The sequence below is a fragment of the Carassius auratus genome, chromosome 37 (genome assembly GCF_003368295.1).
Source record: "Carassius auratus strain Wakin chromosome 37, ASM336829v1, whole genome shotgun sequence".
Taxonomy (NCBI): domain Eukaryota; kingdom Metazoa; phylum Chordata; class Actinopteri; order Cypriniformes; family Cyprinidae; genus Carassius; species Carassius auratus.
Window position 1 is genome coordinate 9,936,402 of NC_039279.1, and position 15,617 is coordinate 9,952,018.

At 39.5% G+C, this 15,617-nt stretch overlaps 1 protein-coding gene across 1 annotated transcript; it reads right to left on the reverse strand.

The window, feature by feature from the left end:
- Nucleotides 1-990: 990 nt before the first annotated feature.
- Nucleotides 991-14,962, reverse strand: LOC113056130 (suppressor of cytokine signaling 5-like). Its single transcript, XM_026222669.1, has 2 exons — nt 14,568-14,962; nt 991-6,616 (listed from the first exon to the last, which is right to left on the reverse strand). The coding sequence occupies exon 2, from the start codon at nt 6,595-6,597 to the stop codon at nt 5,014-5,016; it is 1,584 nt and encodes a 527-aa protein (XP_026078454.1). The 5' UTR covers nt 6,598-6,616; nt 14,568-14,962; the 3' UTR covers nt 991-5,013.
- Nucleotides 14,963-15,617: the final 655 nt, after the last annotated feature.

Sequence of the window (15,617 nt, forward strand, 5' to 3'; positions counted from 1 at the left end):
TTCATGTAGAAAAGTACTTTGAGTGGGTAAAGCTGAGCATTACAGAGGCCCTGAGTCAGAAGTCACTAGCAGACGGTAGAAGAATAATCTTCCAAATTAATGTTTAGTCTTGTCTGCTTGAAAGAAATAAGGTTAGCAGGGTTTTTTTCTTTTCTTACCTTGTTTGAGCTGGATGACAAGACCAGATGAAGCAGATGTGACTTCCATTGTGGCTACCATGAGACCATAAGAACCTTACTATGAACTACTGTTGGCAAGGCCTAGATGTCTGGGTATATTTATAGTGCAGTGCAGTGCAGTGTCTAAAAGGCAGGCTCCAACCATACTGAACTCCAGCAGGTCCCTACACATTTACCCACTGACCTGAAGCCTCGAACAGGGGAATGAAGACTCATGGAACATGGGTTAATGCAGAATTGGCAAGACATGCATTATATAATACTGGTTTGATATGGCCAATGCATTAAATTTAGAGATTGCATAATATTTTCCCAGCTACCTCCCATCTCTTCCTCAATCAATGCAGCCTTTCTGTTATTAAAAAGGTCTGCTGCAGATAAACTGAACTCACTTACTATTTTTACCTGACTTCAACAGAACACACTGCAGAGACACGAGAACCTGAATCTGCCTTCAGTTCCAGTGTCACGCAAGATCCCTTTCCTCAATGTCTTATTAAAAATGTAGTGCGTTATGATAGATTTAATGTTAACACAATAGCTAATAGGCTAAGCTAATAGACTGCTTAGCAAAGGCTAACTAAAAACTAAGTAAAATAAAATACATCTTCAGTATAAAGAATTAATTTACAAACCTATTATCCCTTACAGACTAAAATTAATGGAGGTAACCTTTTCAAATATTTCAACATAAAATTTCTGAAATTCTTTTTTCCAAGACCTACAATTTCATAGACATTTATTTAGAAGCAATATAAAGCAACCTGATGTCATATTTTGCTAATTGAAAAAAAGGAAACTGGAAAACACATTACACATACAACACTTTTATTTTTGAATATTAAGACAATGAAGCAAAAGCCAAGAGCACCATGAGTGACAGATACTGGTGAAAGAGGGGCAAGCAGAGATGCAAGCCCCGCCCCCTCAAAAACAGCAAACTGTAACCCAAAGTCAAACAAAATAATACAACAGAGCAACTTAGTAACAGCCTGGGAGTAGGGACCATTAACTGTACACCAGAGAGAACAAAGAAAAGATGAGAGAAAGGACATCAAGTGTGAGTAATTACATCGTACAGTACAAACCTTGGGCAGTGTACAAAAATATAATAATAGTTGATACATATAAGGTGGTGAGGGACAGTGATAACCACATGACTTCAGATAATCCATGGTGCATGTTTCAGCAAGTTTTGAGGGGCTACTCCCAAGGGTCCAATCAGAAATACAGAGGCAGGTCATGGGGGGGCCGCAAAAGTCATCCCAAGTCAAATCATTGTCAAGTGCTGTCACCCAGGCCAAAACCTCACCTTCAGCCCCTTCCTCTAAAACAAATGTGCATATACAGCTTTATGGTAACGTAGTGATGCTTGTGATTTTAACGGAATTTAAACAGAATTTAATACAAATCAGACAACCAGTCAGTTTTATTTCTGTCTAAACATTGCTGAACACAACCTCCCTATAGTTTGTGTACAGAAACGTATCAAATAACATTGAACAGAATACCTTTCCTGTTGGTATTGTGCAAGTCTCTGCACACAAAACGAGTTTAGAACATTTTAACATAGTCTTGTTATTTTCTAAAATAAATTTCAGCTACTCCAGCTAGGCTACTGACAGAGAATCACAACTTTTCTTCTTGCTTTGTGATCCGTGATAAAGTCTCCATCCATTTTGACCAATAAAATCATATACCTGATGATCTATAAATATTTCTTAATCATGTATAGCAACATTGTCCTGATGAACAAATGAACAGCAAATCCAGACTTTAAATTGGGAAATAAAATATGGGGGATTAAAAGCATTGTGTACACTAATTCTTTGTGATTTTTCAACTTCTTAACCTTCTTGTGGCACACAACTTCAAACTTGAATGAAAAAAATAGAATAAAACTAATGCATGTTTTTGGTTGCATTTTCTACAACATGGAATTTTGATTTAATTTGCTGGACCGTGCAAATTAACTAGACTGGGGACCTAGTTGGGTTACTTGAGGAAAGGGTGAATAAATTTAAGAAAAGGCACTTCTGAAAAGTTAATAAATCCATACAATGAGCCAATTAGCACCTTTAGGGTCTAAAACAAGGCCCTGTTTAACTTTGAAAATGTTTATCTTGGAACATTTTTACAACAGTTTTGTGAGGATGGTGTCTAAAAGCTATCAAATTGGCAAATTTGTCACCAAACTTAAACCTTTGGTCACATCGATCTATAGTTTCTCTCACACATACCTTTATGACACATTGCACCATATCCATTTTTTGTCATGATGTGAACAAAATGATCCTAACCTGAAGACAATTTCAAAGGACCTCTCAGACAATTCACATCAGTTTTCACATGGGTCACCGTTAGAGCTAAGCCCGAGAACATTATTGCATTTCTTTAGTTATGAATATAAAAATTATTTCATTTTAAAATGTGTATCTATATATAGATACATGGGGGGGGGGGCATCTCTGCCCCAATCTGACTGAGCGAATGTTCCATCCCTGATGAAAACTGGTACACACAGGTATAGGTAGGTACTTGTCAAGTTTCATGAGTTAGTGCAGTGAGGAGTGTCTGGAGCAAAGCCAAGCATGACACTTTTACAGGTGAGCGGTAAGCTGGACAGCCGACCCTTTTAGATGCCATGTTAACCTGAAACCTGCTTCACAACCTCCATCTAAGCTAAGGCTCTGTGTACATTGCACTAATTTCACCCACACCTTACAGAAAGAGTTGAGGTGAGGGAGATCAAAACACAGAGTCAGCATTGCCCCAAAGCTCTCTCCTCGTGTCTTTGAATTCTTCCCAGGATGACCCTGACATCAAAAAGACTCAACAGGATAACGTGCAGGAAGACAACTTTAAATGCATTAGGATAGACTGTAATTAGTGTTGCCTGGGAGGAGTAGATGACACACAACTTTTCATGTCAGCAGAAGTCTCTTAGGGCTGACAGGGAGGTCAGGGGCAGTTCAACACACTCACACACATACACACAAGCTGGTTATAGTTGCACGGTACCACACTGCTGTTTAGGTGTTGTGAGCCTGAGCTTAGCATTTGGCAGTTCTACCTGATCTCATCAACAGAAAACAAGTCAGAAAGATGTGGGAATCAATATTCATATCCCTAGCAGTACTCAAAATGCATCATACATCAGCACCAAGCCCATGAAGAGTATTTCTCACAGTGCCAATGGCAGAAACAGTCAATGGAAAACATGTCTTTTCCAGTTGGACTACTGTTAGGTAACACATCCACTGAATGCACCATATGAACTAAAAGCTTTAGATGTATGAAGGCACACTACTTAAGTGCTCTAGGTGTTTTTGAAACTAAACAGATGGGGCAAACGGCACAAAAGTTTTAAATCGGTCTTATCCTTTTTCCAGCATTCATCAAAAATGCCTGTGAAATTTGAAAGTCAAATTTAGTCAAGAATTTCAAGTGTGGATTTGGCTGATTTTTAAGTGATCATGAAGCTAGTCTTGGCCTAGGGGCCAATAATGTGATTATACTCTATTATTTAAATCCTGAACCTTCCTCCTAGTTGTTTAAAAATAAGGGAATCTGATAAACCTAAATATACAGATCATTCATCAATTTTTAAATCATCCCAAAATCAAGCCAGCTTGACCCAAATCCAATGGCACTGAAAGGGTCACATCAAAACTAACTCCGTCCTCTCTAAAACAATGTGGGTTAGACAAAGTGAGCGTAGAGTGTTTATTCCTATATAGGAGGGTGTTTATGCCTAACAACAATGGTCCCAGTGTAGCAGGTTTATGTATTGCCTCTGCTGCACCCACTAACATAAGCACAGTTAAGTTAAAGTGCTCTGAATCAGCACCCAATTTCCAGGGCACTGATAGACCATTCACAACAATACAAAAAAGACGATACAGAATTGGTTACCCCCCCTGTGCAATTATTGGTAGGAATACATGATTACAAAACATAGCCAGCAACAGAATGCAGAGTGTGAGTAACTATGTTTTTTGAAAACCGAGCGCTCTCACATCACACTGCGTCAGGTTGTGCACCGTCATCCTTATCGCTTCCCAGAAGCACAAGGAAGCAGAACGTCAAAAAGCCCTTCTGCAGCGCATTCCCAAAAGCGGTCTTGATACATAGTTTAAGGTCAATCCATCTTTCATGGATTTCTCTGTATTGTTCTCTATGAGCAGGGCGAAAGCCTTTTTTATTTACTACTCTCGAATGCCTCCTCCTCTGACCACGGAATGAGCACAGAATGTTACCATGGGAACCACTGACAGAGCACCATGAAAGCAAAGGATGATGAAAGTTGAAAAAGCAACATCACCCTTCATTTCCACACCCCTCAGAATTTGTCCACATTATTACTTTGAATAAGCTTGAACAATGCAGTTTTAATGGAAGAAAATTAAGGATAGGTTGGGAGGTGAACAGTACAACAGAAATAAAGTGAAATGGTTATAAATCATATAGCTAGGATGTGAAAGATTGAAGGGGCATGAAAATATCTGTATCTGCAGATTTCCCCTAGAGTACAGCCATGGAAACTGAAGGAGTAGGGAAAATGAGACTAAGACCTCTGCTGCTTCATCCTAGTCCAGAAGCTGTAGTGAAATGTGCACACTGGAGAGCCACTGTATATATAATTTCTTTGTTTGTTAGATAACAAAAAATGTTAGAAGCTTATATATCATGTTCAGTTTCAGGTCCCTCCTTTCATACATATAATCCCCAACATTTAACCCCTTTCCCCAACCCAAAAATTGTAATTCCTCCACCTCTGCAAAGTGCTGAATGGACTACTCCTATTGGAGAGCTGAGAAGTATCTGCCCTGCCTCACTTGGCCTTGACTGGCTCCCTCTCAAGCCAGCGTACGCGCACCCTCTGCTTATAGTGATACTCCCTGAGGTAGTCCTGCAGAGCAGGGGGCAGTGGCAATGCCCCGATGCCATCGTAGGTGATCCCATTGCAAATGGCTGATCGAGCTAGGCTTTGCAGGCCAAATGGGAAGGTCCGGTGCAGAGGCACAGTGAGCAACGGCTCAAAGAACATGCAAGCGCTAGGGTCCTTGTAGTGTTCCAAGAGTGATGTGACGGTGGCTGCGTGGAACACGCATGGATCGTGCACATCAAAGCTGAAGTTGTGATTCCACTGCTCGATGCGTGCATGTAATGAACGGCCATAGCGGCGGAAGCTAACGGAGAACAGGTAGTCTTCCTGAGCAGAGTCTCGCAGCAGAAAGGTTCCCTCGGGCCGACCATCCAGCAGCGCTTCAGCCTCATAACGGTCCATCACACCCCAGTAGCAGGAAAGTGCTGTGATCTCCAGCAGATCTGGAACCAAGCAGTGGATGTAGTCAATCTGAGTGTGTACTTTCCAAGGGCCCAGTTGCTTGCTGCTCAGGAGGCCCTCAGCCGAAGCGTGCCGCTGCTTGGGCCTGCGAGCTTGCAGGCAAAGAGTGGTGGTATCATCGTCCTCAGAGTCACAGTTAGCTGCTGTTGCCCCTTGGCTATCACCTAGGTCCTCACTCATTCCAGGGGCCAATTTAGGTCCCAGCTTATAAAGGGAAGTTAGGGGGGCTGTGATGGCCTCCACTGTGTGGATTTGGGCATCTGGAGGTGGGTCCACACCCTCCTCAATGCTGAGTCGTCTCCTTTCGCGTAATCGCTCTTCCTCATCTTCCGGTGATGCACAGGTAGCACCGCAAGCACCGGAGGATGAATCCACTGGTATCACTGTTACTGGTGACGTGTGCTGTTTAATCATGTGCCATTTTCGGGCAAGGTCTGATCCTGGTGCAAAGGGGCATGTCTCCAGCATCAGCTCTGTGATTTGTATTTTACGTTTGGGTGGTGGAAGGTGACTGTTCCGAGAGGTAGAGCGCAGTGGGAGGCACAGACCCACTGTGTCATGAATCTGCTGCCGTAGGGAGCGTGTTGCCCCTGACGCCAGTTCCTCACGGCTGCTACCAGTCCCATGTCTGCGCCCAGACCGGCCTGATTGCCGATCTGTTGTTTCCAGAGAACTCTGAGCCTTAGTGGAACATGAGTGTCTCTTCTTTCCACTCCAAGGTGCATGACGTGAATAAGAGTCTCTGCGGCCTCCCAGAGGAGCACGAGAATCTTCGGTATCCGGCTCAACTGTGATTTCTAGTATCTGGGGTACATCCACTACACAGTTATGGCCCTGTCGTGACACACCACTGGTCCTCCATGCCACTAGAGGGAGTGCTGCCACACTGCTGGAGGCACTAGCAGCCTCCAGTGTGCTGTCTCCCTGGGCCTTGTCCACACTCTGGCATACTGCGTCTGTTTGCGATTGAAGCTGTGATGGTGTTTCAATGCGAGAACCCCCATCTGTGTGGAGCAGAGATTGACATCCCTTCTTCAGGTTGTTCCACGCCTTGCCAACCTTCTCCATGAGGTGGGGGCACCTGAAACTGGAACAAAAAGTCAGACTTCCATTAGTACATGAAGACAAAAACCAAAGAGATTTTATTTTTTTTGTCAATATTTCATTTTTAATTAATCATTAGCCCCTTTTCACACAGATTCCGGAAAACACATGGGTAATGTGTCCCGGGAACACTGCCAATGATTTCCCAAAATCTGTGTGTGCGTTCACACATAACCCGTAAAGGTCCCGTAATGACACGTGACATCAGGATGTGATGTGTAATGTACTAGTTGAAAACTTGTGCCTTCTGAGAGAGAAATCACAGGTAATAAGTAAGCTCTTATTACCTGTAATTTCTCTCTCAAGAAACCACGCTGTTGCATTTAGGTTTTAATTTGCTCATACACAACCACATCATGTACTGTTCCATTGAGTTGATTATCTAAGCTTCTGCGCAGATACTAAGGAGCTCAGTGGTCTCTGCTTCAGTCAACTTTGCACACATTTCTGTTTATTTATTTATTTTTTACGCAAACGTCACTCTCTGCATTTAAAACACCAACTAGCCCCTCCGGCTCTGTAGGGTTGTATCATTGAAAACAGTCGATCAATCGATCCTGGAATCAATTCTGGGAAGAGTTTACGTTCACACAGAAGGCATTTCGGCAATTTCCTGGAACCAACGTGCAGTGTGAAAAGGGTTATTAATTCATTAATCTCAAACATTTTCCAACAAAATTAACACTAATTTACAATTATGTGCAAAAGACTTAAATGTGTAGAACTGTAATAGACAATATTTTTAAGGCAAATTGTCCAAGATTCACCAGTATATGAGATGCGATTACAAGTGGCCACAGGAGACGCATGTTAATTCCAGGTGTATATGGCAATCTTTCCAGGCTGATCACCCAAGTTGGATGTTAATACCAGGTGTAAACAGGGCCTGACTGATTAAAGTGTTGCCAAGCAGACTTACTGAGACTCAAGCCAGCGCTAAAAATGAACTCATGGATCTTCTCCCAGTCAACACGCTGGTGTGGGCTGAGTTACAATGCCGGTTTGAGTCTGACTTTATCTGACCTGCTTCAACAGATCACTCTGCAACTAATGAACTGAGAAGATTTTCATGAGCTCTATAAATCCTATTTTCCTTAATCATTTCACAATGAAAAAGAAATAACTATCAAAGCATGCATCAATTTGCAATCAAAAACCAGGACTTTAAATTATTTAATGTGAAATATGTCACAACAACAGAAGCCTGAATGAGCCTGAATAATTAATGATAGTTCGTCAAGTCTCCTAACAAAAAAGAACAACAGAATATGGGTCATGGGGGAGAAAGAGCTACAGTGCATTATTCACCTTATTTCAGGAAGTGGAGAAGAAAAGGATGGGTGTCACATTTTTTAGAGGCTGCTGGGTGTTGTGTAAATGCACTACAAATTTCAACTTATGAATTGTGGTGCTGACAGAAAATCGTCAACTGGTATCAGTAGGGCAACACGATTATAAATCATAATTGTCGATTAATCCTCTTGAATTTGTAATTGCAATTATTAATTACTATTATGGCAATTTACATTGAATGATGTTTATACCATTGTTTGATGCAACTCTGTGCCGTATTTTTATATGAAAATATACAAGCTAAAAACACTAAGTAAAAAACTTATAGTATTAAGCCTCAAATGTACATCGGATTGGTTTCTTCTTTAAATTATAAAAAAAAGTAAAAATAGGAATGGTATTAAAATGTTATACTAAAACTAAAATTTAAATAATGAGGAAAAACCTTAAGATAACATGCAAAAAAAATAAAAGAAATAAATAAATAACGCATCTTAAGCATGCAGAATAACATAAGTGGACTTTGAACAATTAATTGCCGCTTTGAATAATTACGTAATTGTGGCATCCATAATTGTATTCACAATTAGAAATTTGATTAATTGTGCAGCCCTAGGTATCAGCATAGATTCAGATATGGATTAGGAATGGGAAGTGCAGACAAAATTTTGTGCAGAGAGGAAATTGTAAAATTTATAACTGAATTTAGTAGCAAATGATAGCAAAAACAGTTAAAAGGAATTTAGAAATTTTGTAATTCTTTAATGTGTCAAAAACTTTGTGTTTCTAGTTAAACATATCTGAATTTTACAATGTGCAAAGGCTTGTTTGTGGTGTCATAATCGAATTCATATCAAACATGAGTCCAAATGCTCCTATGATCTTCGACTTCAGTCTGAAACTGGTCTTGTCCGGACTTAAAGCTGCGGTAGGGAACTTTTGACGCTCTAGCAGTTAATAAACAGAACTGCTTGCGTCTTGCGGAAGAACATTGTAGCCGGAACTACTTCTCTCTGTTAATGTCTATGAAGAATCACAAAGGTACTGTGTTAGTCCGCCGCGGTATCCCCGAAGCAATCTAAAATAGTCCGAATATAAACACTTATTATAGGTGCACCCTAGTGATTCAGGACAAGCCAAAAACAAGGTTTGGAAAATGGATTCATGGTATACTCGCTTATTATATACATTTTTCTACATTTTGAACACAAAGTTACGGACCGCAGCTCTGATTGGTTACTTTTTACCGGGAGCGATGGAGTTTCTGCAAATGGCAATAGGAGCACTGGGAGGAGCCAGAGGAGCTTGATTTTTTTCACAGATTATCTGTCTCATATTCTACTGTCAGGACATAATGACAGGTTTAATAAATATGTAAAAAATATATATATATTTTTTTTTTACAAAAGTTCCCTACAGCACCTTTAAATACTGAAAAACTGTTGACTTTACAAAAAAAAAGTTTAAACAGCCATGAAGGAGAGGCAGTTTCCTCATTCTGTCATATCAAATTCCAACTCATGAACTAAAAGAGGTAATTCTTTAGTCTTGATTTTTTTTTTTTTTTTTTTTTGCATAACCCAAGGAAAGCAAGACATAATACTCCTGTACTTTTAAACCTTCACCCTCATTCATGTTTCCAAATACTGAACATGGTGACATTTTGGCAGAACCTGCTGCAAAAACCTGCTGCTCAATGTCAGGACGGCAAATTAGTGCAAGTACAGCCAAAGCTTATTAACTCTCAGCATCTTCCTTCTGTCTTTTCTACCCTTCTTCTCTGTAGTTTTCTGGTCTTTGTCCCTTTCAAAGCCAGCCTCAAAGCATAAAAGATGACCATAAATCAAAGTTCAGATCTGGCAGTGCAGCTATGGCGACAATGTGCATAGAGGCCAACAAGCCTGACCTTTCCCCCCAAACTCGGGAACCTTGCTCCACTTCCAAAATGAACTTGCACTACATAACATTTGTAAAATTGTGGTGCAGGTTGGTCAGAAGGGTTCACAAAAAGGGGTTAGAGAGTTCATTAAAATGTATTCTGTGAAATTGTGTTGTAAATATGAAGTCAAGGGTTATTTGCTTTTGCCTAGATTATCAATAAAAAAAAAAGTTGTATAGAATTGAAACAAGACTATTGCGCAAAAGGTGTTGCGTGACCAATGTTAGCACTACTGAAATCACTAGAACAAGCAGTAAATTGATATTATATAGCCATGCCATGGTAAACAAGGTTGGGACGCGCAACAGAGAATGTACATTAAAGGATTAATTCAATTTCAGAATAAAAATGTCCTCCGAGACTGTTCATGTCTTTCTGATTTCAGTAACATAGAAATTAAGATTTTTGAGGAAAACATTACAGGATATTTCTCCATATAGTGGACTTCAATGCGAACCAATGGGTTGAAGGTCAAACTGCAGTATATAAATAGCACATAAATGTTTATTTTAATTTATTTTTTATTTGAAAATGACAGATTGTTTCACTAGATAGGACCCTAATTCCTCGGCTGGGATCATTTAGAGCACTTTGAGTCCACTATATGGACAAAAATCATGGGATGTTTTCCTCAAAAACCTTACTTTATTTTTGACTGAAGAAAAAGACATGAACATCTTGGATGACATGAGGGGGGAGTAAATTATCAGGAAATTGTCATTTGAAAGTGAACTAATCCTTTAACCTCCTAGTGCACCCTGATCTCAAGACCAAGTCTATCACCTAAAGTCAACCGCTTCTCAACACACACCAACTGTGAAGATCTTCAATATACTGTCTTCTGAAACCCAATGGGCAAAAGACCAATTCAAAGAAGTAGTACTACAGCCCTCAACCATGTTCATATCTGAGGGGTTTACAAGTAAAGGAATGATAAATATATCTTGGAAGAATGCGTATACATACTATGCAATGGTAATCTTGGAAATAACGTGACTAAATGTATCTGGCTGTTTGTTTTCTTGAACTGTGCATGTGACACAGGGGAGTTTTGTGCTTGGCTGTGGGGCTGCCTTGTGTGGCTAAGAGACAGAATCGCACCCAAAGAGCAAAAAAAAAAAAAAACTAAAAACTATTTTAAATTATTTGGGTTGAGGCAGCATTTTGGGAAAGGCAATACCCCTTCCTCAACTAAGTGGAAATCATACTTAAACAGCGAAGTACCACTTGGTGCATATTCAGACCTTTAGACACTACAAATTATGCAAGAATCATATATGACAAAATCAAGATAAAGAACAATTACAGCAGAAAGCAATTGTCTCTAAATCTCTAAAGAGGATCTGTGTCCAACATACAGTGAAATGCTTTCATTTAAATACAAATGTTTTCATTACTTCTTGGATTCACTGCTTAACATTTAAACAATTTCAAAATGTCTGATAATGTGGTTTGCACATCTTTTACTTCAATGACAGTCTGTGTCAGACCTGATGATTATGTTCCCCAGCATGATTTGAGAATAATTCATTGAGCATCTTGTGCTTCAGAGGAAGAACATCTACATTTAAACCTTCATTACTCTGCAGCTTACAGGAAACTCCACGATTTCAGTTTCTGCAGTAGTTGATACATAATAATGGATTAGTAGATCTGTTCCACTTGTCCTACCTTTGACTAGATGCAACAGGGCAGTCTGCAGATGAAATCTGGCACAAGATCACAAAACACTAGCCCGTTAAATACTATGCTATTCTCTACTCAGCTTGGGTTTCTGCTACCAAGAACGCTAACAAGCCTTGCCCAGAGCTTCTGCTTCCTGGTAGTGTGGGCCCAGCCCCCCCCCCCGTTCCCCAGGTCTCATCCCCCTTCACCTGATACTGCAGCCAAATTCTACACCAGACATCTCCAGCACCCAAGAGCCAGAAGAGGAAGGAGTGTGGAGCAGTCCGCCATGTTCACATGCTGGACAGACACTCACAAAACTACAGAGTCATTTGAAACACACTGAATACTGTACATGCCTGAACTCCTTTGATAAAAGTCTGAGCACTGCATGAGACTGAGAAAGGGCCCCTATCAACCACATACATCTTCAGTTACTGCGGAAAATACTAGATGCTAAATATGCCCTTCTCTGACAAGAAACCATATTAAATGAAAAAACATCTGTATTATGTGAAATAAAATACAAGTACAGTAAGTGGTAAAGTTGTACTGATATTTGATGATAACATCCATGCTCTAGATAGCAGACAGACAGGGTGGGTTGCACTTCCTTGCACAACAGATAAGATGGACAGAGCCACAGTTCTTGTGGGTTTTACTTTAGTTGCTCTATGAAAAATGTGGCAACACCTTTCAATTCTACAGTAGTCCTTTAAAACGCTAGAAACATCAGAGGTTTAGAGCCATAGTTAATATAGGACCACACAACTTTGATCCATGTAATAAAAGTAAAAAAAGAATGTTTTATTATTAAACTTAAGAGCATTATGTACACTACTGTTGCTGTTGTTTTTTTAAAGGAATTACATTTTTGATCACCAGAATGCATCTCTGCTGAATGGAGTCATTCATAATGTTACACAATATTTCCATTTCAAATAAATGCTGTTCTTTTGAACTTAAGCAGAATGATTTCTCAAGACTGGAATAGTGGTGGCTGACAATACATGTTGTCTTTAAAGAAATACATTTTATTTCCCATGTTTCTGCTTCCATTCAAAAAAGGCATTTTCAAAATGATATAATAAATTATCTGTGGGGTATTTTGAGCTGAAACTTCATAGACACATTCTGGGGACACCTGAGACTTATATTACATCGTGTAAAAAGTGGCATAACTGTACACTTAAATGTTGGGGAACCTAAAATGATTCTGGCATCACACCAAAAATCAGTGTAGCCTAATATACATTTCAAGAGAGCTGTAACCGCATAATTTCTCTACTAAATTAAAACCAACAAATCTATTAGGATTTATATTTGAGACTAATTTAAATTATATATTGCTACCATGAAGTTACACCTGATAAACATGCAGATATACTATTAACACTTTACAAAAGCGTTTAATTTGTTAGAATTAACTACATTCATATTTAAATTAACATAAGATTAATCAAAACATCTTTAAAAAAGTAATATCTGGTAACATTAGAAAATTCACTAACATGGACAAACAATGGATATTTGAAATGATTATTTCATGTTAGCTAATGCATTAACTAATGTTAACAAATGAGACCTTACTGTACAGTGTTACTAATGTACTTAGTGCAGCGAAGAGGCTTTCTAGGAAACGTCTGTTGCAATGTCTAAGCCCCGCTCAAGACAACTAAAATATCTGGACAGGCCTTAGCCTCTGCACACGGAAGTATGTCAGTATGAGAATGTATCTTTAATACTCTGACCTACGGATAATATTTCAAAAGATAATTTGTTTTCAGAAATGAACCCACAATCTTACGGTCTAGTACTGTGGCAGGAGGTCTGCTGAAATAGAAAATGTTCCCAGGCATCCTCAAACTACACTTTTTTAAGAAAGTGACCTCTATAAAACTGAAGTGTTAAGGCGGTTTTATGGGCCTACTGAGGTTACACCACTGTAGATCTTATGCAACAATGGGCCACAACTCCCTATAGAGGGCATATAGATAGGCATTAAGCCTATATTGAGTAACATTTCCCACTTGATAACACTTGGATCAATACACTTTTGGCAAATTCAAACATACATTTTGAAGAAACTAACCAAAGGCTCTGGGCAAATGGCCTCTTGGAAGTTATAAAAACATCCCAGATATTTCAAATGTGCTTAGTAAATTATCTAAAATTGGACATATTTCATAACATATATCTAGGAGTTTCTATTAACAGATTCAGTATGGGTTTTGGTTCTCCACAGACACTGTGCAGCTGTCACATAGCTGTCTCAAAAGCACATTGTAAGTGGGGATTGTCTTATTTGCTGGGATTATTTATGGATTCTTTTATATTCAATTTTATGATTTGATCTTCCACGTAATGGCCAATTGTTCAGATTCAGAATGAGCAGATTCAATTTGATTTTTTATTTTACTTTCCCCTATAATGGTAAAATATTGCCATTAAACAAAATTTATTTGTGACAATGATTATATAAAAATGGCCAAGCTTTTCTATTGTATGTCATTCCATGAGCTGTAACGTGTATACACCTAATAAATCTGGACCCAAGATAAATGAAAATTACTTTTTATTATTTTTATTTGTCGTGCATAAATGTATCTCAATAAAAACAATCGAATGCCATAATTTATTTACTGACATGACTTAAACTCTGGTGATAAACCGTGTAGGCCTTTGCATTAACAGTGCACCTACACTACAGTCAGGTATTGCAGTCAATCCACCAGCAGCAGTTTGAAAATAGCGGTATTTTCTGGATATCTTCATGATCCTCTCCACAATATACCTGCTATTAGTACTACTGAATTGCATTAATTATATGTGGTTCATCAATCTAAGTCTGTACTGAATAACCCAACGTACTTCATTTGAAGTGTCTCTATATTTCTCTTGGTAGCTTTAGTTAAACCGGCTTCGAACAATCAGAAAGGGGCCGACTGGGAAAAAAAACTAGTTAAAAGCCATCGAACATTCACCATAATATGAAATAATCGATGAGCATTCACAACACACGGAGAGATAAACTCACCGATCCTTCTGCCGTGGTCTTTTATTGCTTTTTCTGGTGTCTTCTTTTGTTTGCGAAAAAAATGCAATCAAGAATAGTCGGGTACATTTTCCCGAGGCTAGAGACGGTGGTGGATAAAACACACGGACGGGATACGATCGGGAGCATAACTGCGACAATCACAAAGCAAACGGAATATCAACGTGTCGATGAAATCGTGAACATTTTACGTTTTGTATTTACATGGCCTACGATCCCCTCATCCCGTTGGTATTTCTTTTCCTGACGGCCGATATGGTCGCCAAGTGCAGCAGAGACGAGAATCAAGAGAGGTGGAGGCTAAGCTGCGGTTGACTGACATCAAGGGACTCCAATTGCGCGGAGTTCTGTGTTCCGGCGGATACGGATGGGGAAAGACTCTGGAAGAATGCGTCACTTCCCCGCTCGAATCCCAGCTAGGTGATCCGTGTTGGGATGTCCGACTCAAATCCGTGAGTCGGTTCGTTTGAACAGTTGGTTTCAGAGAATCGGTTGAAAATGATTCAGATGTTCTTTTACGTATTACGTGATCCCTGACCTGACATGGTATATTGCTGAAACTTTCCGAACAATATAGCCAAATATAGTCACAATTTGCAGTTTGATAGTTTATTATTATTATTATTACGTATTATAAATAATTGCAGAATGATATGTTGCCTACTTATTGGGGAATCCGTGGCCGAATGGTTAGAGTTTGACTCCTAAGGTTGTGGGTTCGAGTCTCTGGCTGGCAATACCATGACTGAGGTGTGTTTGAGCAAGGCACTGAACCCCCAACTGCTCCTCAGGTGCAGCAGCATAAATGGCTACCCACTGCTCCGGGTGTGCGTTCATGGTGTGTGTGTGGTTATGCTGTGTTGGATGGGTTAAATGCAGAGCGCGAATTCTGAGTATGGGTCACCATACTTGGCTGTCACATCACTTTTACTTAATATTGTATATCTATATATCAATATCGTATCAAGAGCTTGTCAATGATGCCGTCTATTGATGTTGTGGACTCCGGTAGGTTGTTGTTGCTGCGTTTTT

Excerpts from the sequence above, each read along its gene's own strand:
- LOC113056130 (XM_026222669.1), bottom strand. The coding sequence starts at position 6,597 with ATGGAGAAGGTTGGCAAGGCGTGGAACAACCTGAAGAAGGGATGTCAA.